This window comes from Myotis daubentonii, chromosome 12 (genome assembly GCF_963259705.1).
Source record: "Myotis daubentonii chromosome 12, mMyoDau2.1, whole genome shotgun sequence".
Taxonomy (NCBI): domain Eukaryota; kingdom Metazoa; phylum Chordata; class Mammalia; order Chiroptera; family Vespertilionidae; genus Myotis; species Myotis daubentonii.
Window position 1 is genome coordinate 61,879,820 of NC_081851.1, and position 25,318 is coordinate 61,905,137.

General features: G+C 41.5%; 2 protein-coding genes across 7 annotated transcripts in view; one reads left to right on the top strand and one right to left on the bottom strand.

The window, feature by feature from the left end:
• Positions 1-3,548, bottom strand: part of QPCT (glutaminyl-peptide cyclotransferase) — a 42,136-nt gene extending 38,588 nt beyond the window's left edge. Inside the window, exon 1 of the mRNA XM_059660123.1 lies at positions 3,408-3,548. The gene's annotated coding sequence lies outside the window, so the exon portion shown is untranslated. The remainder of the gene's footprint in view (positions 1-3,407) is intronic.
• A 551-nt stretch (positions 3,549-4,099) lies between these two features.
• Positions 4,100-25,318, top strand: part of PRKD3 (protein kinase D3) — a 68,786-nt gene continuing 47,567 nt past the window's right edge. For 3 of the 6 annotated variants that reach the window (XM_059660106.1, XM_059660110.1, XM_059660111.1), the window contains exons 1-2: positions 4,100-4,239; positions 12,243-13,112. In XM_059660106.1, the coding sequence (XP_059516089.1) occupies positions 12,825-13,112 (288 nt within the window). In that variant the 5' untranslated portion in view covers positions 4,100-4,239; positions 12,243-12,824. Of the gene's footprint in view, positions 4,244-4,684; positions 5,372-5,475; positions 5,494-12,242; positions 13,113-25,318 lie in introns of those variants that run through there. The other 3 variants (XM_059660107.1, XM_059660108.1, XM_059660109.1) reach the window with 3 other exon arrangements.

Consider the following 25,318-nt stretch of genomic DNA (forward strand, 5'->3'; position numbering starts at 1 on the left):
AGAAAGACACTGGTTAGCAACTGAAGGATTTTTTTTTTTAATATATATATTTTATTGGTTTTTTACAGAGAGTAAGGGAAAGAGAGAGAGAGAGAGAGAGAGAGAGAGAGAGTTAGAAACATCAATGAGAGAGAATATCAATCAACTGCCTCCTGCACCCTCCCTACTGGGGATGTGCCCGCAGCCAAGGTACATGCCCTTGACTGGAATCGAACCTGGGACCCTTGAGTCCGCAGGCTGACGCTCTATCCACTGAGCCCAACCGGTTAGGGCAGCAACTGAAGGATTTGAGGCTCAGGGAATCATAGGATCGATTCCGCATTTTAGAACTATTGCTCTGGTGGCAGAGCGGAGAGTGGGTTAAAGAAGAGAAGATTCGAGGCAGGGAAATCTCTTCAATCCTTTCAGTAGATCAGGTGAGAGTTAATGAAAGGCCTGAACTAAGATGGTAATAGTGGAAAAGAAGAAAGGGCATACAACACAGGAAACATGATTGTATGAAATTGGTGGGGTTTAGCCACCGATTAGATGTGGAGAAAAGAGAAAAGGAATTTAGGCTGACTAAGAAGTTTCTGTCTTGGATGACTAAACAGACGGTGGTACTATGTGCTCAGATTGGAAACATGTAGAGGAAGAAGAAAAGATGAGTTCAGTTAGGGACACGTTGAATTTGTGATCTTTCTCTGGGACATTCAGGTGGTTACAGAAAGATCAAAGGATATTTTTCCTTTTTTTTTTTTTTTTTTAGAGAGATGGGCAGGAGTTGGGGCCTAGAGATACAGATTTGTAAGACGGAAGTTGCAGCCATATGGAGCAGATGCAGCAGATGCCCTGACAGTATCCCCTCCACACGCACCATTCAGGTGAGGGCTTCTAACTGCAAACACCCGTGTGACTCTGTTGGGAGCCCACTGGGTGGGCTGGCCAACTCAGGGGGTAATGAGGAGTGACTGCTGTAGGGCCTGGGATTGCTTTTGGTGGTAATAAAAATATTCTCAAATTCGATGGTGTGATATTGCATAACTTTATAAATGTACTAAAACCCAGTAAATTGCACACGTTTAAAGAGTGGATTTTATGGTTTATAAATTACATCTCAATTTTTTTAAATTGTGAAGAAAAAAAACCCAATGGCTCAGCCTAACTGAACTGCTTAGTTCACAGATGTGCCCATGTTTTCACACCTATGTGCCTTTGCTCACTGTTGCTTACACCTAGAATTTTCTCCCCCCCCCCCACCCCCCGCAACCCCATTCCTCTCCCCATATTTCCAAATCCTACTCTTTCTTCAAAACCTAGCTAAATTCTCTTTTCCCATGCACTTCCCCTTCCCCAGGTCAGGGGAATGTCTTGTGCTTCTCTAACATCTGCTAGCTATTTATTTTGCTTCCTGCCTTTTTTTTTTTTTTTTTACTCTCTTCTCGGTATTAGAGATTTTCACATATCTTGTTTAATGCACGTTAGGTTCCTGAGAACAGCTGTTTTACCTGTAGATCTATTAAGTAAGTGCCTTGCACATAGTAGCCTCTCAAAAAACAATTATTGAATCAATACATCAAGGACTGGAAAGTCTCAAAGGGAATCTAGGAAAAAGGACAAACTAAATTAACATCAATTAGCCTTCAGCTAAACACTTCATCATGATTTAAGGAACTATGAGACAACTTAAAGCCTATGAAGTCAGAATTCTTTCTAAAGATACTTGCGATTTTGAAGTGTATGATCAGAGTACAAATTATAGTAAAATGCTCAGGTCATTCTAGTCTAACTATATTATAAATAAAATCAACATGCCCTGGCCAGGTGGCTCAGTTGGTTGAAGTGTCATGAAAAGGTTGTTGGTTCCATTCTCGGTCAGGGCACTCACCTAGGCTGCAGGTTTGATCCCCAGTGGTCTCATGTGGCAGGCAGCCGATCAATGTCTCTGTCTCTCTCTCTCTCTCTCTCCCCTTTCCTCGTTCTCTAAAAATCAATAAAAACATATGCCTGGGTGAGGATTAAAAAAAATTAAAAAAAATAATATATAATCAAATGGTAAATTACATAAAGCCACATATAAATGCAAATAAAGAAAAGAGAGGTGTTATGTGGAATTCTAACACACACACATACACAAATCCTTAAGCCTCTAATAGCAGCTTGATTCGTTTAGAAAAGTTGCTTCTAGGAAGAGTAACATCTGTCTCTTTAAGGACCAGGAGAGAAAATGGAAGTCACTAGTGAGACTGGCTGTAAACAGCTCCAATGAGGTCCTGGGAATCCTGCGAGAGAGGATATTTGGGGCTGGACTAAAACGTCTGCTGGGAAGTGGAAGGAAGAAAAAGGCAAAGTTAGGTAAGGGCATTCTTAAAAAAAAAAAAAGAAGAAGAAGAAGAAGGTAAACAACTGAATTTACTTTCAATTTTACAGTGAAAGAATGGCAGGACCATCTGAAGAATAAGGTATAATTAGGTGGAATGAGAGCTACTACTGGATGCGAGACATTTAGCAGCCTCCCATTCCTGAGAATGTTTTTTGAAAAACATAGCTTCAGAGTAGGACTAGGGTTTATACGATTTTACTTGTCCCATCTTTGATAGAAATTATTTTAAAACCCTCATTTCTTCTTCCCCTTTTTTTTTTTTTTTAATCTTCACCCAAGGATATTTTTCTATTGATTGCTTTTAGAGAGAGGGACGAAGGGGAGTGGGGGGAGGATCAGCCAGCGCGAGAAACATCTATGTGAGAAAGATACTTCCACTGGTTGCCTCCCACCCAGGGATGGAGTCCGCAACCCAGGTACATGCCCTTGACCGGGAATCCAACCGCGACCCTTCCGTCCTCAGGTAACGCTCTAACCACTGAGCCCACCGGCCAGAGCAAAATTCGCACTTATTAACTTTCAATCCTGGGACAGTCATTAAGATGGATGACTTGGTATAAAAAGTAAGGACCCACTTAACTTTCTTTCTGTTCTCAAAAACTGCCCTCTTGACCTCTGCTTGGGGGTGGGAGGATTGTTGACTGCAGCCCTTCGCTTGTTTCCACACCATTTACTTTGGGGGTAACATTTTGACATAAGGAGAATCAGGTCGTTTCTGGGACAGCTGCTCGGGCTTTTCTCACATAAACCATCAGTGATTGAACACACGGCGTGTCTTTCTTTTAGATCAGCGGTTCTCAACCTGTGGGTCGCGACCCCTTCGGCGGTCCAACGACCCTTTCACAGGGGTCGCCTAAGACCATCCTGCATATCAGGTATTTCCATTACGATTCATAACAGTAGCAACACTACAGTGGGCAACGAAGTAGCAACGAAAATAATTTTATGGTTGGGTCACCACAGGAGGAACTGTATTTAAAGGGCCAGAAGGTTGAGAACCGCTGCCTTAGATGCTCACCCGCACTCCCACCCCTGCCCCACTCACCTGGCACTGCCACCTGGATTCCCGGCCAGGAGAAGCCTGGGTCCGTGATTCCTGACCGCACTTCCTTCGGATGGCCGGGGTGCGCCCTCGAATTTAAAGATGGCCAACTAGGAACCCCGAAACACATGGCAAGGAGCTACTTCAGTTCCCTCTGCGGTCGGCGGGGGCTCTGGATGCGTCCGCCCGGGTGCCGAGTGCCGGGGGCTCGGCCAGCCGCCCCCCGCAGGGCAGCACCGGGGAGGGGAAGGTGGGGAGCTGGGGGAAGGGATCTCAGGTGGAAACTGCGCTCGGCTCTGCACCCCTTCCGCGGCCCCCGTCCCAGCCGGCCCCTCTCGCCCCCCCGCCCCCCCAACACCATCGCCTGCGCCGGAGCGGACCACGAGAGAAAGAGACCGCTCCGCAGCCACGCCGGGCACCCCGCGCAGCGCGCCCCGCTCCCCGCGCTCCCGGACGCGCCGCGGCTTCGGAGGGGGCGGCACGAGCCCGAGGAACCCAGGGTCCCGCCGCCCCCGCGCGCGGGGTGAGGACCGTGAGTGTCGCCCACGCGCGGCTACCACCCGCTCGTGCTCTCCGAGAAACTACAGCTCCCGGCAGGCCCCGCGCCGGTCGCGCGCCCCCGCCCCTCGCGCGCCCCCGCCCCGCACGCCCGGGCCCCCCGCCCTCGGGCCTCAGGACGGGACGGGGAGGAGGGAGGAGGGAGGAGGCGGGAGGAAGGGGCGCCTGCGGCGGGCGGGATCCTGCGAGGCGCGTGAAGCCTCGCTGGCGCCTCGTCCGAGACCCGAGCGCGGGCGGGCGGGCGCGGAGTTTCTCACGGACGGCCGAGCCCTCCTCTGTAAGTAGTCGCCCCGGGGAGCGCGCAGCCGACACCGAAAAAGTTAGCGCCGCCGCGGCCGCCGCTTTGTTCTCGGGGCCCGTCGGGCGAGGGCGGCCCCTCCCCCACCCCCCCGCACGCGGCGGTGGTGGCGGCGGCGGCGGCGGCGGGACTGGGACCCCGCGCGGGGCTGGGCGGCGGCCGCGGGCTGGGCGGGAAGTTGGCGGCGCGCGCGGCGGGGGGCGGGCGGGGGGCGCCGCGGCGATGGGGGCGCCGGCGCGGCCGCCAGATGGGGCCAAGTTCCGGCGTGGGCGCCCAGGCCACCAGGGACTCGCGCTCCGTGGGCGACCGCCGCGTCCGGCCCCTCGGTCAGGATCCGGCGGTCCTGGGTTCCTCAGACCAGCTCCCGACGCCAGAGCGGCGGCGGCGGCCGGGCTCCGGGATTTTGGATGAGCCTTTTCCTTCTCTTTTCATCACTTTGCCGTGTCCCCGTCTCCAGGGGGTGAGGACATGGTGTCTGGAGACCGGGAGCCCCCACCCCAGTTTCCTGACGCCGTTTATAAGTTTTGTGCAAGTTGCAGCGTTGCTCCGAGTTGTTCACCCCCCCGGGGAGGTTTTTCTTAAGATGAAACCCAGAGGAGTGCAACTGTGTCTTGGAGCAATAAAAACAACCCACGCCACTCGGGTGCCGGTTGGATATTCTGTTTGAAGTCATCGCAGTCAGAAGCGTGGGCCCCGCCGGCTGCAGGCACGACTAGACCCCGAGCGGCAGGCGTGTGTGCGACCTGCAGACTTCTCCACGCACAGATTGGCGGCTTGGACGTAGCTGCCTCTCGGCCACACCCATCCCCACAGGAAATCCCGCTATCGGTGTCATCTTTGATTAGAAAGGATAAGTTACACCCTGCACCACTACTCTGTACGAGCCAGCCTGGATGAGCTCTGTCTAAGATGTCGCAAGTGAAACAAACTTTTCGGTGCCTTCGTTTGTGCCTCGAAAAATGTTACTACTGCGTTACTCTTACACGTGCTGAATGCTGACGTCCTTCCTTTTACAGTTTTAGCGACTGGTTTTGCTTTGATCTCACTTTCCGACTTCGGATGCAGTGAGGGCTGGCAATTATCTGGATTTGCTGCTAAAGGCATCCATAAGGTACCCTACCCAGGTCTGGGCCGGTTTTCCTTTATAACGGAACCTTTTCCTACTCCCCTGTTAGGATCTGGATTGAGAGCAAATGTGTCCCAGGAGCCTTCATGTTGCTAGGCTTTGCTTCAGTAGGTAATATAGACGTGGTAAGTCTGTCTGATCAGATGAGCTTGGGCTATTTGGCAAGCCAGTTTCCACCCGGAGGCTCAATCATTTGGTATATAGATAGCATTTAACTTTTTAGGTGATTCAAATTCAGGAATGTTGACCGGTTTATATCTTGAAACTAATTTTTGAGGCATCCCAGGTAGTGAGTCTTTTAAATATGCAGATTTTACTAGCTTTCAGTTTCATCAGGTGACCTCTTTAAAATAGAAATTTCTCTCTCACTGGATTGTTTTTCATGTAAACACTGCCGCGCTCAAAAAAAAAAAAAAAAAAGCCTAATCAAGTTTTGGGGCATTAAATTTTAAAAATTATATAAGTATTGAAAAAAACACATACTCATTTAAATGAATAGTGGTCATTTAAATGCACTTTCTTGAGGGGCTTTTATTTTTGAAAGGACATTTAAAGTTGGTGTAAACATCATGTTGGAGTTACTGCTCTTTTTTAAAAGAGACTGCTTTTACAGCACTTGAAATATGGGGAAGTTATTTGCTAATACAAGTTTTAATTTGGTTTAATACTAGTCATACTTATGATCCACAATTTTCTGTACTGATAATACTTTGAGTCTCTCCCATTATGTAATTCAAATTGAACTTGTGTGTGTGACTCTTTGGAGCAATTATCTCATTAGTGGAAAAACATTTTTTTTGAGGTAATATACTTGGGAGATGTTTGAATTTTAATTTCAGTATAGAAAAAAGTTTTCTCCACTCACATGTTTAGTTTATAGTGGCAGGATGTGAGAAATGGTTCGTTGGCTATCAGCCAATCCGATTTCTCAGATACGACTGATGTAAGGATTGGTGATGAAGCCCAACATAGATTCATTCAACATTGCCAGACTGGCAGTCTGTAATCTTATTACTGGATAAACATTTCAGTGCCTGAGCAGAGGGCAGACCTGGTGAGCTTTCTTTCTATGTTATCTCTGACAGTGGAAAAACTAAGAGTGAAATACCCCTGCTTTGGATAAGCAGACTTTTAGCAGCAACAATGTAGTCAAATGTGAGCTCTTAGGAGAAAAAGTATATTAATCTAAGGTAATAGTTATATTTTTTAAAATACATAAGTAGGTTTAAGGATTGCTACAAACTATTCTTTAAAAAAAAAAAAAACCCAACCGCAAAGTTATTTGAATTTTTTAATAATACAATATGCAGTTGAAAGCAACATCAGTATTACTAAGCAAAGTCAAGCCTGGGATACGGCAAAACATGGACATTGACCTCAGGACATTGGTCAGTATTGCTTTGAAAAAGGCCGCATGCTTTTTTACATGCTGAAAAAATACACATGTCAACAGGTGAATAAAAGACCCCCTATTCATCAGCATTCCTGGCACACAAAATTAAACTGAATCAGGAAAACCCATTACTCATAGAAAGTCATGGTAAATATTGTGCTATTCCGAATAGAAAAAAAACATTTTACCTTTTCACTTTAGCCTTTACTGAGTACAAAAAGAACACTGGCTAAACTAAATAATGAACTTCCTTTTGAAGTATTTGTTTTGTCTTCCTGGAATCCTCTTTGCTTCACTCTGCTTCCCTGACTCCTACTTATCCTTAGATATCAACTTTAATACCACCTCCTCAAAGGCACACCTTGCCTGAGACCCCAGTTGAAATTAGGTCCTCTTAGTATTATACTCTGTCGTATCACTTGTTGTAATTTGTAGTTACCTTGCTATTTATGTGAATGTTTGTGTAATGTATATGGCCCACATCATACTGTAACCTTCAAAAAGAGCAGTAGGCACTAGCTGGTTTGGTTCAGTGGATAGAGGGTTGGTCTGTGGACTGAAGGGTCCCAGGTTCGATTCCAGTCAAGGGCACAAGGCAGCCAATCAATGATTCTCATCATTGATGTTTGTTTTTTTTTAAATATATTTTATTAATTTTTTACAGAGAGGAAGGGAGAGAGTTAGAAACATCGATGAGAGAGAAACATTGATCAGCTGCCTCCTGCACACCCCCTACATGCCCTTGACTGGAATCGAACCTGGGACCTTTCAGTCCGCAGGCCGACGCTCTATCCACTGAGCCAAACCAGTTAGGGCACATCATTGATGTTTCTATCTTTCTCTCCTCTCCCTTCCTCTCTGAAATCAATAAAAATATATTTTAAAAAAAGAGCAGTAGTCATGTCTGCTTTGGTCACCTCAGTGTCTCCTAACGGTCTGGCAAATAATGGGCACTCAGTAAATATTTGTTGAGTGATAATGCTACTGTTAGAGCTTCTTCTAATTAGATGCATTGCTAAGAGATAGCTGGGAGGTGAGGAAGAGGGAGAGAAAGGTAGATCAACTTGTAATGTTACCATGAAGTAACACTCAGTTAAAACCCCCCTAAACTCCGGGGCCTTTGTTTTACTTGTCTCTAATAATAGGGTAGGTTCAGCTGAAGATATCTTTGTATTCCCTTCAACAAAGGTGACAGATTATATGACCTTATTTGAATGGGATATGTGACAGAAAGCTCCCCAAAAGCATATTCCAGATGTTTCAAATAAGCATATTAGAAATGCTTGCCAATTCATAGATGTTAGAAACCAATACACCTAATTGATGAAAATTTATGTGTACTATTGTCTCAGTTTTCTCATTGAAGCATAAAGGCAAAATAAATTAGAGCTTTTAGATTTCTCGTATATTTAGTTTTAATATTTTGTACCTTACATCTTGTTGCATCTTACAAAGCAAATCAGAGTTCCATAAAACAAAACAGGGAGAGGAAAAACAGATGGGATGAGTGGGCAGAAGCTAATATGACAGCTCACTTAATTTCTTCTATTTGTGTTCATGCTGAAAGTTTTAAAAATATTTTTTTGTTTATAAGTGTAACATTTATGTAGTTTATTAATAGTTATCAGTAATTCTGATAAATTAGTAGATTGTATTACTAGACAGTTACTTTTATTTGGCTAGTTTTAACAGGTGTAATAAAATGAAAATTTAGTGGAAGACATCTATTAAAATTAAATTATTATTGAACATAGCAATATCTTGTATTTTGTAATATTTAACCTGCACATTATTCATAGATATTTCTACTACTATTTTTAATGACAGATCAGCTTTTTAAAATTCACACTCAAGTCAGGTATATTTAAGGAGCTCATTGCCTCATAAGAAAACCTGTTCCATTTTTGTGGTGTTGGAGGTGGGATGAAATAGTAGAAGGAACAGTGGTTTTGGGAAACTTTTGTTTGAAACCCAGTCCCATCACTTATTAGCTGGGTAGTTTTGGACAAGCAACTACTCAAGCTCTAATTCCTTTTCTATAAAATAGAATTAAATAAATCTTCCAGAGTTGTTGCAAAGGTTTAATAAAGTATTGCATCTCAATTGCATTATTTAGCATAAAGTAGGAGATTAGTTAATTCTTTCATCTAAATACTGTAGGTACTTAGCTCAGTTTTCACAACAACCTGTGAGGTAAATAAGTAGTGCTGTTATTTGCATTTTACTTCTATCCTCTGCAGTGATGCTGAATAAAACCTATTATTTTCTTAACACCTTTTCAAATATTTGAAGACCATTATTCTGTTTGGTTTTGTTAAGCATATTTTGTCACATGACATTGTTTTCACCATTATCTTATTTTAAAAAATCAATACAGCTCTAAAAATGTGAACCGTAGAAATGAATACACTAGTAAAGTAGGCTGACTGGCAACCAGTATACAGATGGATGCAGATGTATTCTCAGTGTCCTGGGGGTTTAAGTTTGCAGTTCTTTTAGTCACCCGTTATATTAGCAGCCCCTGTTAGACCCTTGGGTTTATAACTCCTCTTATGAACAGTTTCTAAGAAGCATTTCTCCATTTCTATACTGCACATTTAACTTTTTGAAACTAAATGTAAAGCTTTACTCACAGCCTTGTTACATTTCACTTTAATTTTACTTTATTTTTCCCAGATTGTAGAATCTTAGAGTTTTGGAAGCATGTTCCTTGTTCTCTTTGAGAAATAGTATGTTTTACAAAACTTGGGTCCGAATGCCCTCCCCATCTCTTAATAGCCATGGTGGGCAAGTTGCTTTATCTGCTTGTGCTTCAGTTTTCTCACCTGCAGAAATGATGTTCGACCTGTCAGATTCCAAGGAAAGATTTCCAAGGCCCTTCCTAAAGACTTTTCTCATCTAAGTTAATAGAGCAGCAAGCTTATCCAAGTCACACTCAGGCAACATATATACAAAAGTCACTTGGAAAACCATCTTGAGTACTGTTTTGGCCAGAATACACTATTTTTTTTTTCTTCTGGTTTTGCCAGTTGTGTGATCTTGGGTGAGTACTCTAATCTCTAAGCCTGTTTTCTCAACCATAAAATGGGTTGTTGGGCCCTAACCGGTTTGGCTCAGTGGATAGAGTGTCGGCCTGCGGACTGAAAGGTCCCAGGTTCGATTCCTGTCAAGAGCATGTACCGTGGTTGCGGGCACATCCCCAGTGGGGGGTGTACAGGAGGCAGCTGATCGATGTTTCTGACTCTCTGTCCCTCTCCCTTCCTCTCTGTAAAAAAATCAATAAAATATATTTTTAAAAAAATAAATAAAATAAAATGGGTTGTTGGAAGGATTATATGAGGTAATACATATAAAGTGCTTAGAAAAGTGTCTGACAGATAGAGCTCAATAACTGTGAGCTATTATTAGAAATCTAGAAATCATTCTTTTCCAAGATCTAAGTGCAGTTGATTTGACATTATTTGTTCTGTTTGAATTCATGCTGATATCCAGTGATCATTGTATTCAAAACCATTCTTAGGTATTCAAAAACCATTTCATATATAACCTATTCTCAGCTTTGACTAAGGCTTAATATTAAATTTATTTGTCTGTAATTTCTGAAATCTGCTTCCCACTCCTGCCAGCCCACAAGACTTGATGCAACTCTGACCCATCTCCAGGCCATGATTAGTTCTCTCTTTTTGAGCTCTTTCTCCAAGATTATAGCAGCTTTGTGATTACACTTGTTTATTGCTTTAGCACTATGGAATGGATTGCATCTGGACCTGAAGATTTACACTCACATTAAGTTGTTTTAGCCTCTTTTATTCACCAGGCTCAGGTTTCAGTTCTCAGTGTTCTTCTGCAACCGTAGTTGGAAAACTGAGAGAAGATAAACAAAATACAAGTTGAGCAATTCTGCCTTCTCTACGTACTCTCTCAACCTTAACAACATCCTCTCTGAGCAGAGATTCTCTCAGTTCCTTGTTCTCTTTGAGAAATAGTATATTTTACCAAACTTGGGTCCGAATTCCCCCTCCCCCGTCCCCACCTCTTAATAGCCATGGTGGGCAAATTGCTTTATCTGCTTGTGCTTCAGTTTTCTCACCTGCAGAAATTATGTTTGCCCCAACAAATTCCAAAGAGATAGTGTGAGATAAAGTATGTGAAATATTTGTAGGATTAAGTGCTATACAGTATAAGGTGGGATAATAATCATTTATTTAAATGTAGCTATAAAACCTTTTGTTATCTTTAGGCATTTTTTCCCCAAGCCTTCGTGTGTGTGTGTTTTAGTTTTCTCATTCCTGGTACTATATCTGTATGGTTTTGCTGTTCTGTTATGTTCATCCTATTTTTTTTTTTTAGCCCCATTAACTTCTCTCCAGAGAGTCATTCTGCAAACTCACTGGATACTTCCCTCTTTTTTATTATTGGAATTGTTTACAGGTATTTAAATGGAATTTAGGAAGATTCATCTCTTGTGAGCCATTTCACTTAGCCATTGGTTTGGTGTGGGGTTATACCTTCTTTTTATGTTTTGAACTGTCCTTTTAAAAAAGTGTGATACATATGTAATGGTGCCTAGTTGTTCTCTTCTTTACTTTTAGAAGTCTTTTATGATGAGATCATTTTCTGCTGAATTCCCCATCATAAGTATGTTTTTCACATTACTTGTTGGCCATATAACTTGTATAGTATATCTCCACCAGCTTTTTTAGACTTCTGAAAGAAATCTGCCAACAAAGCAACGCAACAATTATATTTTGTCAGAATTAGCCTTTTGTTTTTGTTAATCCAAACCCGAGGATATTTTTCCATTGCGTTTTAGAGAGAGTGGACGGGAGGGGGAGAGACAAAGAGAGAGAAACATTGATGTGAGAGAGACACATGGATTGGTTGCCTCCCACACATACCCTGACCAGGGCTAGGGATCAAGCTTGCAACCTAGGTTCATGCCCTTGACCAGAATCGAACCCGGGACCCTTCAGCCTGCAGGCCAATGCTCTAGCCACTGAGTCAACCCAGCTAGAGCCAGAATTAGACTTTAATATAAGAAAGAATACTCTCAATTTGTGTCAGGACAATTATATATCTTTTATATGGCTGAGTAGACATATTTTATTATTTTATTTCTATGACAATATGACTGTTATTTTTCTTTTTTGTCCCTTCTGCTGTTCTGTGTTCCCTCTGTCATAACTCAGTGTGTATTTGTGGAATAAAAGTGTTTGATTTCAAATTTCAGGATTTCATTTAGAGTTCTGGGTTCTTCTTATTATTATTTGAAGCAGGAGGCTTTCCCTGAAGTGAAAAAAATGGCTCTGATAACTAGAAAAAAAATGGCCACCCATTAGGAGTTATTGGTGAATTATAAACATACAATCAAAAATTCTCATTTGAAAAATTATAGATATTCTTGCATTTTTAAAATGTCAAATGAGTATAAAATATTAAAAGTTTTTTAAAAATTCCTTGCAGGCTGACTACATCTCAGAATCAACTTTTCTCGATGGACCCATTCATCAAATGAAATATACCTGAACTATTTTAAAAAGCTTTGTACTTCATAATGGAAATATTTACCCCCCTAAAAATGAAAATGAGATCATTTGAGAAGGTGATTTAAGGAGTGAACATTTGAGAAAGTATCCCATCAAATAGTGAACCAAAGGATAAGTACTGAATTAATCAATCTGAAACACCTTTTTATAAACGGGGAAGTTTTTATCTTGACAGAAAAATAAGTTTTATTCAGAATGTATTTTCTGAAATTTAGAGAGACAAGAGTAAACTTAAAGGAAAATAAATGAAGATGTTTAGGAAGTAAGCAGTCAACTCTTCTCTGATGAAGATATTAAGGGAAGTAGCGACCTTTTGTGCATTTAACTCACAGTTGTAGAACTTGCAGCCATCACTATGAGTAGCTTAAAAGAGGAAATAAAGAAGTTTTCAACTAAATCTAAAAGTACAGACATTTTCTTTCCTGCTGAGATTTTAAAAGCTTCTTCATAACCATTGAAAAAGAATTGACAACTATTTTAAAAGATTAAAGAAAGGCAGATGTCTGCAAACAATTCCCCTCCATCAGCCCAGAAGTCTGTGTTACCTGCACCTCTTCCTGCTGTGCTTCCGACTCCTTCTTCATGTTCAAGTCCAAAGACAGGACTTTCTGCCCGGCTCTCTAATGGAAGCTTCAGTGCACCGTCACTCACCAACTCCAGAGGCTCAGTGCATACAATTTCATTTCTACTGCAAATTGGCCTCACACGGGAGAGTGTTACCATTGAAGCTCAGGAACTATCTTTATCTGCTGTCAAGGATCTTGTGTGCTCCATTGTTTATCAAAAGGTACTGTGCATGCTTTTTATGTCTAGTTTTTCTAAGTAATATTGTTTCTAATGCTTTCTTGTGAATTATATATGCAACAATGAATTAACACAGATGGATGAATTAATTGTTTATATCCTAATTCTGAGCATTGTTGGAAGAGTTTGAATAGACTATCCTATCTAATAATAGAGTAACATGGTAATTAACCGTAACTTCGCTACCCTTCCCATTGGCTAATCAGCGAGATATGCAAATTAACTGCCAACCAAGATGGCGGCCGGCAGCCAGGCAGCTTGCTTGCTCCCGTGAAGGAGGAAGCCAAGGTTTCCCGCCTGCCGCTGCTGGGCTCTGAGCTTGCACTCTAAGAAACAATGTTGCAAATATAGAAGCTAAACAATCCCCATGCTTTCAGCCAGCTTGCCGAGCTGGAGTTGCAACAGTGTTTCAATTATAGAACCCAAACAAACCCAGATACCTGCTTTCAGCAGCCGAGGTCTGAGCTGGAGCCGAGCCTCAGAGCTAAAGCCGGCTCTCAGTTCCAGTGACAGCCATAGAAGGTAAATAAATCCCAGAATAAAAAAGAAAAAGAAAAATAGGAGAGGTTGGGAGCTTCAGTCACCCGCCAGCCTGAAAACGGCTCTCAGCCCCTCACCCAGACTGGCCAGGCACCCCAGTGGGGACCCCCACCCTGAAGGGGGTATGACCAGCTGCAAGCAGCCATCATCCCCTCACCCAGGCTGGCCAGGCACCCAAGCGGGACCCCCACCCTGATCCAGGACACCCTTCAGGGAAAACCAGCTGGCCCCCACTCGTGCACCAGGCCTCTATCCTATATAGTAAAAGGGTAATATGCAAACTGACCCTAACAGCAGAAGGACTGGGAATGACTGGTCACTATGCCACACACTGACCACTAGGGGGCAGATGCTCAATGCAGGAGCTGCCCTCTGGTGGTCAGGGCGCTCTCACATGGGAGGAGCTCTGCTCAGCCACAAGCCAGGCTGATGGCTGCCAATACAGCGGTGGTGGTGGGAGCCTCTCCTGCCTCCTCAGCAGCGCTAAGGATGTCCGACTGCAGTTTAGGCCTGCTCCCCGCTGTCAAGTGGACATCCCCCGAGGGCTGCCGGGCTGCCAGAGGGATGCCTGATTGCCAGCTTAGGCCCAATCCCCTGGGGAGCGGGCCTAAGCCAGCAGGTGGTCATCTCCTGAGGGGTCCCAAACTGCGAGAGGGCACAGGCCAGTCTGAGGGACCCCCACTCCTCCCCGAGTGCACAAATTTTTGTGCACCGGGCCTCTAGTCTATATATATAAAAGGCTAAGTGACCATCCGTCCAACCAACCGACTGATCGGCTGGTAGGTATGACGTGCACTGATCACCAGGGGGCAGATGCTCAATGCAGGAGCTGCCGAGTGGCCCCAACTTTGCAGAGTGCCCTCTCACACTCTGGGACCCCTTGGGGGATGTCAGCCCGATCCCCACAGGCCAGGCCAAGGGGCCCCAGCTGCCAGGGGGACCCCGCTCATTCTATAGGTGCCCTTTGAGCCGAGGCCCAGCCCCAGGTGTGGCCAGCCAGGGAGGGACCGTGGGAGGTTGGCTCCAGGGCATGTCCAGCCCATCTTGCCAAGTCCCATCCCACCAGCCGCCTTCTGATTAATTTCATTTCAATGTGCACAAATCTGCACTGGGCCACTAGTGGGTCTATAAAGTCTGAAATTTCAGAGTCTAACAACTGGAGCCTGTATCCCAACTTTAAAATACTGCTTATTCAGTTGTCCTTTTAAGAGCAGGAAAATCGGCATAAAGTCAAGAGAATTTAAGAAATCTCATTTGATTTCATAGAAACCAGTAGGTAGAGAGCACAAGGTATCAAGGTATCTTACACAGGTCCATCCCTTAGTCTTCCTAGGTGCTCTCTTTTTTATACCCTTTCTTCCCTTTAGATCCTGATTTCACCTAAACTGCCATTTAATATGAGTAGATCATATTCTTTTTTTTTTTTTAATACATTTTATTGATTTTTTACAGAGAGGAAGGAAGGGATAGAGATTTAGAAACATCAATGAGAGAGAAACATCGATCAGCTGCCTCCTGCACACCCCCACTGGAGATGTGCCTGCAACCCAGGTACATGCCCTTGACCGGAATCGAACCCGGGACCCTTCAGTCCTCAGGCCAACACTCCATCCACTGAGCCAAACCGGTTAGGGCGATCATATTCTTTTTGTCTTTTAAAAACCAAGTACATGAGTTGGAATATGTGACAGAATACATGAAAATTTGAACGTTGAGGGTAGTTTTGTTTCTCATTCACCGATCCCCTGCCCTATATCATGCCATGTTTTAAGGAACCGTAGCTAAGTGCCGTAATTATTTTGATTTGATGGATGGCTGGTATGGTCTCTATCTTCTATATATATAAAAGCCCAGCGACTGGAATGGTGGAACAACCAGAATGACTAGTTGGCTATGACACGCACTGCGGCAGCCAACCAGCCTGATCCGGGCCCCAATTGACCCCCATTCTCCTCCCCCCGGCTGGCCCCACCCCCAATTGACCCCCATTCTCCTCCCCCCGGCTGGCCCCACCCCCATCAGCCCCCAACACCCCAATCGGGTGGGGATTGCCGGCCAACTTCCTGCAACCCCTCCCCCCAGCCAGCCACAGCCCCTTTCCCCCACCAGCCTGGCCCGATGCGCCCCCATCAGGATGGGGCGGCTGGACCCCACCCGTGCACGAATTTGTGCACCGGGCCTCTAGTTTTATAAAACTATATGTAGATGGGGAGCGTAAATTGGTTACATTTTATTTTTAATGAACCAAGCATGTTTCACCTTTTTTTCAAACAAATCAGTATACTTTATGTTTCAAAATCATATCAGTGAGGTTAATATATATGGATTCAGGTTCTTCATCTCACTGTTTTTGTTTCAATTCCTTATGCTGTATATAGTTTGTCATTATCTTCTGATGTAGAAGTAATTAACAGTCCAAAAAATATTATGTGGGTTGTGAAAATGACCTATGCCTCCTGTGTTTAACAGCGATTTTTCTATTTCAGTATAGCCCACTTGTTTTATGGATCTGTAAAACCATCTCCTTTCTTTAAGTATCTTTGCTTTTAGTTTCCCTTTCATTAAATGTTACAGGGCTTGTTAATAAATATTTTTGCAACTAGGTTGTACTTTTTACTTTAAAGGTAAGATTTTAACTTGAATATTTTGGTTTTATTTGAGCTCATAGAAACTCATAACCAATGAGTTGGTGGAATCTGTATTATTCAGTTTTAAATCTTTGGAAATTTCATTTATTTCTTATTTATTTAGAAGTATACTGATTTTAGCCCTGACTGGTTTGGCTCAGTGGATAGAGCGTCGGCCTGCGGACTAAAGGGTCCCGGGTTCGATTCCAGTCAAGGGCATGTACCTTGGTTGCAGGCACATCCCCAGTAGGGGGTGTGCAGGAGGCAGCTGATGTGTCTAACTCTCTTTCCCTCTCCCTTCCTCTCTGTAAAAAATCAATAAAATATATTTTTTTAAAAAAAGTATACTGATTTTATACAGGATTATTTTAGAATTAATGTTACTTCATCATTAATATAGATGTGAGAAGTAGGTCAGATGGAGTACACTCATGGGAAACTAGATTAAAAATCATAATCCAGGAAAAATTAGAGTGATACCAAGGAAATAAACAGGATATAGCTCACAAAAAGATAATTCAAGGTAAACTTTATACATATTAAAATAGAACAATTGTTTATGGGTATAGCAAGCATAATATGAATATTATAGTGAACTTGAATTTGAACCAATATTATAGTCATATGGGGATGTGTTTGGCAAAAAATATATAGCATACATATGACATAAACATATTACACATTCCTTTTATTTTTTATTTTTTTATATATATTTTATTGATTTTTTTCAGAGTGGAAGGGAGAGAGATAGAGAGTTAGAAACATCGATGAGAGAGAAACATCGATCAGCTGCCTCCTGCACATCTCCTACTGGGGATGTGCCCGCAACCCAGGTACATGCCCTTGACCGGAATCGAACCTGAGACCTTTCAGTCCGCAAGCCGATGCTCTATCCACTGAGCCAAACCGGTTTCGGCCACATTCCTTTTAGACATGTGCTAGAATGCTGCTTGTTTAAGTGAAAAAGATATTGAGCTTAAAACTAGGTCCATTATGAATATGGATGGATACAGTTAAACAAGGATTGTATGTGTAAATAAATAAATAAATAAATAAATATTAGATTCCTATATTTGCATGTTGGTTTATAAAAAAATTTAACAACAAACAGGATCTCTGCCTTCTAGGAGTTTATACACTAAAAGGAGTGCTTTTTATGCTGATAAAAGCCAAAGAACTAGTGGACCTGGCAGTCAGGAGAACCAAGAAAGCAAGCCTGTGTGAGCAGCAAGTAGAGCTGGGATTGAGCCAAGCAGAAACTGGCTGATCAGATCTCTGCTGGGGGCTAATACCAGAGAGTCATATTACAAATGAGCAAATCAGGATCGAGGGAATAGGCCAGAAGCCCTGCCTGTTTTATAGTGTTTATTCATGCATGGATTCCCAATGTCAAAATTACATGAGTGTTTAAATCTGTATTATTTTTTGTTACTGGTGTGTGTTAAACACACACACACACACACACACACACACACACACAAACTAGAATAATCGAAAAAAAGAAGTAGTAGTGTTTTAGACTCTGAGACAGACTCAGGTGATGATATTGATTCTACCATTTTCTTGATTTTTGAATATAGACCCTTTTCAAGTCACTTGACTTTCGGTCCTGATCTGTAGGATCATAATATTTACCTCCATTTAAAAATTATGGTGATTAAATGTAAGCCCTTGATACAGTGTCTGGCACATAATTAGTGCCCTCAAGTAGTAATAGTCACGATTTTTTTAAGTCTCTTTAAATCTGGAAACACCATTGGTCCTGTGGTGGTCTTAAAATTTTAGTAAATACCAAAGTGAGTATAGCATTCCTCCAACACGCTGGCATTGCTTTACTCTTGCCTTTTGATTTTAGTGTTTAGCATATGACAAACTATAAAAAATAGAGCTTGTGTTCATTTTATTAGAGAACTGAGATTGTTTTAGGAATTTCGAAGAAATTAAATGGAATTGTCTATAACAAGTGCTTTGCACAATACCTAATGCATAATAACTATGCTCAGCATTGGCCTGTGTAACTCTGTTGTTTGGAGCGTCATCCCATACACCAAAGGTGGTGAGTTCGATTTTTGGTCAGGGCACACACCTAGGTTTGCAGGTTTGATTCCATGTCAGGACTCGTGCGTTCGGGAGGCAAGTGATCGATGTTTCTCTCTCTTTCTCTTTTTTTTTTTTTCTCTCCCTAAAGTCAATTAATAAAACACACACCTATATTCAATGAATGTTAGTTCCCCACCTTCTTGCTTTCATATTGCCAAAGGGATGTACCTCTAAGATGCTACTGCTACTGCATTAATTTGTTGAATGAGCATAGTAATTGTAATTGGGGTGAGAAAGGAAATTCTTTAAGCTATAACAGTGTTTACTGAAAATGAAATAATTCTAACTAAAGTTGACTGACTGTTTTTAGCTGATTTAAACATTTTTTAGTTTTGACTATTTACATGACATTAGACCTGAAGACTTTGCTTATGATTCCTTATTAACAAGTGTTTTTGGCCTGTTCTTTGACTGAATACATTGTCTCTGCAGGCACTGGTTGGTTGTAATTTTCAGGTCCTGCCAAAGTAGAGCAAAAAACCCAGCTGTATCTTTTGTTTTCTGGAAACCAGTTGTCATTACGGGCTGTTTTCCTGTCTCATTTTTTTCTACGACAGCTGGGTTGTAGAAGCTAGGCGTCATCCTACTCTTCACCCTAGTCCTTTTTGTCTTAGCAAATAGTGTTAGGCAACCATAACTAATCTGGAGGCTCGAACTGAAAGAAGTGTGTGGTGTTTTTTTAAAAAATTCTGCTGGATATTCAGGTTAAGACCTTGGCTAGGATAAAAAGTTCCAGATAGTTTGAATTAAAGTAATCAGAACTAATAAAAACAAGGAAGAAGGAAAATGAAAAAAGATTGTTCTGGTTTGTGTCAAAGAGAAATAGCAAATGTTAAATGAAGTGCTCCTCTGGTATGTCATACCCAGAAAATTCTGGGTTGGAGATTAATGATGAAAGTTCAGAATAAACTCAGTTATGTTGAGTAATCTTCTCATTGACTCATCTAGACTCTAGGGCAGGGGTGGGCAAACTTTTTGACTCGAGGGCCACAATGGGTTCTTAAACTGGACCGGAGGGCCGGAACAAAAGCATGGATGGAGTGTTTGTGTGAACTAATATAAATTCAAAGTAAACATCATTACATAAAAGGGTACGGTCTTTTTTTTTTTTTTTAGTTTTATTCATTTCAAACGGGCCAGATCCGGCCCGCGGGCTGTAGTTTGCCCACGGCTGCTCTAGGGCCTTTTATCGGTATTTAGAAACAGAATCATTTAAATTATTCTTTAGTTAATACTTTCCTAAAAATGGTATTAAATTATTTGTCCCTGGGAAATATAGTAGTGTTAAATTAGTTAACTTTGCTCAGTAGGCCACAACCTTTTTAGTAAGTGCCTGTGAAATACTAAGTTCTAGGTGTTAGGAGTTCAGTAAGGAACATGAAAAAAGAATGTCCTTGCCCTTGTGTAGCTTATTACTATGATGTAGTTATTAGAAAGAAAGATGTCCTGTGAAGATTTATTTGACATCAAATTTAAAAATGATTTTAGTGTTCTGCTTCTAAAATTAAATGAATGTAAAGAAATCTGTGGTGCTGAGAATGTTCTATATTTTGGTCTAGGTAGTGGTAATGGGTGTGTGTGTGTGTGCGTGTGTATATAGTAGTCTATCTCTTCTAATTAAGATTAGTGGCCCTACCAGTTTGGCTCAGTGGATAGAGCGTCAGCCTGCGAACTCAAGGGTCCCGGGTTCAATTCTGGTCAAGGGCATGTGCCTTGGTTGCGGGCACATCCCCAGTGGGGAGTGTGCAGGAGGCAGCTGATCGATGTTTCTCTCTCATGGATGTTTTTAACTCTCTATCCCTCTCCCTTCCTCTCTGTAAAAAAAAAAAAAATCAATAAAATATATTTTTAAAAAAAGATTAGTGCACTTATTCATTATACTTCAGTTAGAATTTAAAAAAAAAACTTAAACTAAAATGTACACTAAAACTCTTCAAGGTTTCCCATTGTACTTAGAATAAAACCCATGCTCCTTTTTAAAAGTGTATAGTGGTAAGTTATTTGTTCAGATAAATGTTAAATTTTAAAGCTCCTTTGTTAACATGCAAAAATTGTATTTGACCACATAGAATGAAAAACTTGAAAACTTCCTGCCTCATTACCATTTTTCTGACAAAAGTTTCATGGCATGAACTTTAAACGGTTCACATAAAGAACTCCCAACATAAAGTTGCTTGAATAAATTTTATTTGCAAGTATTGGTACCTTTTACTTATAATAAATGTAAATGCATACCATAAAAAGTAACTTCTGAAATGGTTATTAAAAGGAAATATCTGCCGAAACCGGTTTGGCTCAGTGGATAGAGCGTCGGCCTGCGGACTGAGGGGTCCCGGGTTCGATTCCAGTCAAGGGCATGTACTTGGGTTGCGGGCACATCCCCAGTGGGAGATGTGCAGGAGGCAGCTGATCGATGTTTCTCTCTCATCGATGTTTCTAACTCTCTATCTCTCTCCCTTCCTCTCTGAAAAATCAATAAAATATATTTTTTTTTAAAAATAAATAAAAGGAAATATCTTTTTTATTCTTGAAGCCATCTTTAATGTAAAAGCAAAGAAAGAGTTTGAAGTGGGCAAAGAGAGCTGATAAGAAGTGGGAATTTGATAACATTATGATGAAATTCTATTAATTTTTCAAATGGACTAGGAAGAGACTTCATTTTGTACAGTCAGGAGGAGTTGTTGGCACAGTCTGTAGAAAGCAAATCTAGGAAAGCCTGGGGGAATTTGGAAAGAGGCTAAATTAAAGGCCTATTTTGCTTCTACCCTGATGGCTTTTGCTGTTTCTTTCATTTCCTCTTTCTTTTAATCAAAGCTGAGGTAAGCTAGGGAAGGAAATATGGGCATGTCTAGTTTTCAGAAGGTTGTCAACTTCCTTCCACATTTTCCAGTCTCTCTATACTCTTATTCCCTACAGTAGTTTCTTACCTTTAGCACTGTGGACATTTTGGGTCAGTTTTATTTTGTGAGCTGTCTTGTGCATTGTAGGCTCTTTAGCAGCATCTCTGGCCTTTATCCATTGGCCGCCAGACCTCAGGTTGTAATAACCAAAAGTGTCTCAAGACATGGCCACATATCTTCTGGGGGGGGGGGGGTAATATTATCCCAATTGAGAACTGCCCTAGGGAAATAAACTAAATACAGCAATCCTCACTTAACGTTGTTGATAGGTTCTGTGACTTTATTCTTTTTAAAATTCTCACCTGAAGATATGTTTTGGAATTTTTGTTTTGTTTTATTTTGCTTTTTTTAAAAAATTTGAATTCTTTATTGTTGAAAGTATTACATATGTCTCCTTTTTCCCCCCATTGACCTCTTCTCGGCCGTTCCCACCCCCCAGCACATGCCCTCACCTCACTACAGTCTGTGTCCATGGGATATGCTTATACGCATGCATACAAGTCTTTTGGTTGATCTCTTACACCTTCCCCCACCCCTGTGTTCCCTCTGAGGTTAGATGGTCTGTTGGTTGCTTCTATGTCTCTGGATCTACTTTTGTTCATCAGTTTATGTTCATGTTATTCCACAAATGAGTGACATCATGTGATATTTATTTTTCTCTGGCTGGCTTATTTCGCTTAGCATGATGCTCTCCAGGTCCATCCATGCTGTTGGAAATGGTAAGAATTCCTTCCTTTTTACCACAACATAGTATTCCATTGTGTAGATGTACCACAGTTTTCTAATCCATTCATCTACTGATGGGCACTTAGGCTGTTTCCAGATCTTAGCTATGGTAAATTGTGCTGCTATGAACATAGGGGGGCATATATCCTTTCTGATAGGTGTTTCTGATTTCTTGGGATATATTCCTAGAAATATGATCACAGGGTCAAATGGGAGTTCCATTTTTAGTTTTTTGAGGAATCTCCATACTGTTTTCCACAGTGGCTGCACCAGTCTGCATTCCCACCAGCAGTGCACAAGGGTTCCTTTTTCTCCACATCCTCCCCAGCACTTGTCTTTGTTGATTTGTTGATGATAGCCATTCTGACAGGTGTAAGATGGTACCTCATTGTCATTTTGATTTGCATCTCTCGGATATTAGTAACTTTGAGCATGTTTTCATATGTCTTTTGGCCTCTGTATGTCCTCTTTCGAAAAGTGTCTATTTAGGTCCTTTGCCCTTTTTTTTTAATGCTTTTTCTTCTTTTTTTAATTGTTTTATTGCTTAAAGTATTGCAAAGAGTATTATATATGTCTCCTTTGTTTTTTTCTCCCCTTGACCTTCCCCTAGCCTCCCATACCCCCCAGTGTCTTGTGTCTGTTGGTTATGCTTATATGCATGCATACAAGTCCTTCGGTTGATCTCTTATCCTCTCCCCCAACCCTCTCCGGCCTTCCCACTGTAGTTTGACAGTCTGTTCAATGTTGCTCTGCCTCTATTTTTGTTCATCAATTTATAATGGTCTTAATTATCCATAAATGAGTGAGATCATGTGGTATTTTTCCTTCATTGACTGGCTTATTTCACTTAGCATAATGCTCTCCAGTTCCATCCATGCTGTTGCAAATGGTAAGAGTTCCTTCTTTTTTACAGCAGCATAGTATTCCATCATGTAGATGTACCACAGTTTTCTAATCCATTCATCTACTGATGGGCACTTAGGCTGTTTCCAGATCTTAGCTATGGTAAATTGTGCTGATATGAACATAGGGGGGCATTTATCCTTTCTGATTGGTGTTTCTGATTTCTTGGGATATATTCCTAGAAATAGGATCACTGGGTCAAATGGGAGTTCCATTTTTAGTTTTTTGAGGAATCTCCATACTGTTTTCCACAGTGGCTGCACCAGTCTGCATTCCCACCAGCAGTGCACAAGGGTTCCTTTTTCTCCACATCCTCTCCAGCACTTGTCTTGTTGATTTGTTGATGATAGCCATTCTGACAGGTGTGAGATGGTACCTCATTGTCATTTTGATTTGCATCTCTCGGATATTAGTAACTTTGAGCATGTTTTCATATGTCTTTTGGCCTCTGTATGTCCTCTTTCGAAAAGTGTCTGTTTAGGTCCTTTGCTCATTTTTTGGTTGGATTGTTTATCTTCCTTTTGTTAAGTTGTATGAGTTTCCTGTAAAGTTTGGAGATTAAACCCTTATCAGAAATAACATTGGCAAATATGTTCTCCCATGCAGTGGGCTTTCTTGTTTTGTTGATGGTTTCTTTTGCTGTGCAGAAGCTTTTTATTTTGATGTAGTCCCATTTGTTTACTTTCTCCTTAGTTTCCATTGTCCTAGGAGCTGTATTGGTAAAGACATTGCTACGGCATGTCTGATATTTTGCTGCCTATGAATCCTTCTAAGATTTTTATAGTTTCCCATCTTACGTTTAAGTCCTTTATCCATTTTGAGTTTATTTTTGTGTATGGTGTAAGTTGGTAGTCTAGTTTCATTTTTTTGCATGTATCTGTCCAATTTTCCCCAACACCCTTTATTGAAGAGACTTTCTTTACTCCATTGTATGCTCTTGCCAAATATTAATTGAGCATTATGGTTTAGGTCAGTTTCTGGGTTTCTTCTTTTGTTCCATTGGTCTATATGTCTGTTCTTGTGCCAGTACCAGGCAGTTTTGAGAACAATGGCTTTGTAATATAGCTTGATATCTGGTATTGGGATCCCTCCAACTTTGTTCTTCTTTCTCAGGGTTGCTGCGGCTATTCAGGGTCTTTTTATATTCCAGATGAATTTTTGGAGTTCTAGGTCTGTGAAATATGCCATTAGTATTTTAATGGGGAGTGCATTGCATCTATAGATTGCTTTGGGTAGGGTGGACATTTTAATGATGTTGATTCTACCAATCCATGAACATGGGATATTCTTCCATTTGTTTATGTCTTCCTCTGTCTCTGTTCAATGTCCTGTAGTTTTCCGAGTACAGTCTTTTAGTTGAGTTTATTCCTAGGTATCTTACTTTTTTTGTTGCAATAGTAAATGGGATTGCTTTTTTTGTTTCTCTTTCTGTGAGTTCATTATTGGTGTATTAAAAAGCCATAGATTTCTGGGTGTTAATTTTGTATCCTGCTACATTGCCAAATTCATTTATTAAGTCTACTGAGGATATGTTTTATAAATTTTTGTTTGAGAAAGAGAGAGAGAGAGGAACATTGATGTGAGAGAGACACATCAATCGGTTGCCTTCCATACGCAGCCTCACGAGGGATTGACCTCCCCCCCCCCCTCCACCTAGGTATATGCCCTGACTGGGAATTGAACCCATAACCCTTTATGCATGCCTTTTGGTGCACATGACTGCACTCCAACCACCTGAGCCACTTACTTTCTCCCAGTTAACCTTGTACTTGCACTTTCACTTTTTCTCCACGGAAACCCTGTTTCTCTTTTTGTTATGATTCTACTTAAATATCACTATTAAAGTGGTATTCCACCTTCCCAATTAAAGGTCTTTACCCCGTCTTTTAGAATTTTGTTCATTTTTCATGTTTAACATTTCCCTTATCATGTTGTATGTTTGTGTTTATTTTAGTCTTCCTATTAGTACATTGTAAGTTTCCGGAAGACAAGGACTATTTTGTCTGTATAAACCACAGGTCCATGTGCAAAATGAGAATTTTTAAAATGAGTTTTATTTATACAAATATTTTTAGAGATTTTATTTTTATAGTGATGAAATGTGGAATCCTTTCTTTTTTGAAAATACATTTTTATTGATGTTAGAGAGGAAGGGAGATGGATGGAGAGATAGAAACATCAATGAGATAGAAACATCATTGATTAGTTCCTTCCTGCATGCTCCACATTGGGGATCGTGCCGTGATCGGGAATCAAACTGTGACCTCCGGGTTCATAGATCAACGCTCAGCCACTGAGCCACACGGCTGGGCTGGAATCCTTCCTTACTAATGCTTGAGAATTGTCGCAACCAAGTTACAGGGATGTGTTATACTCCATTAGATGGTGTAGAA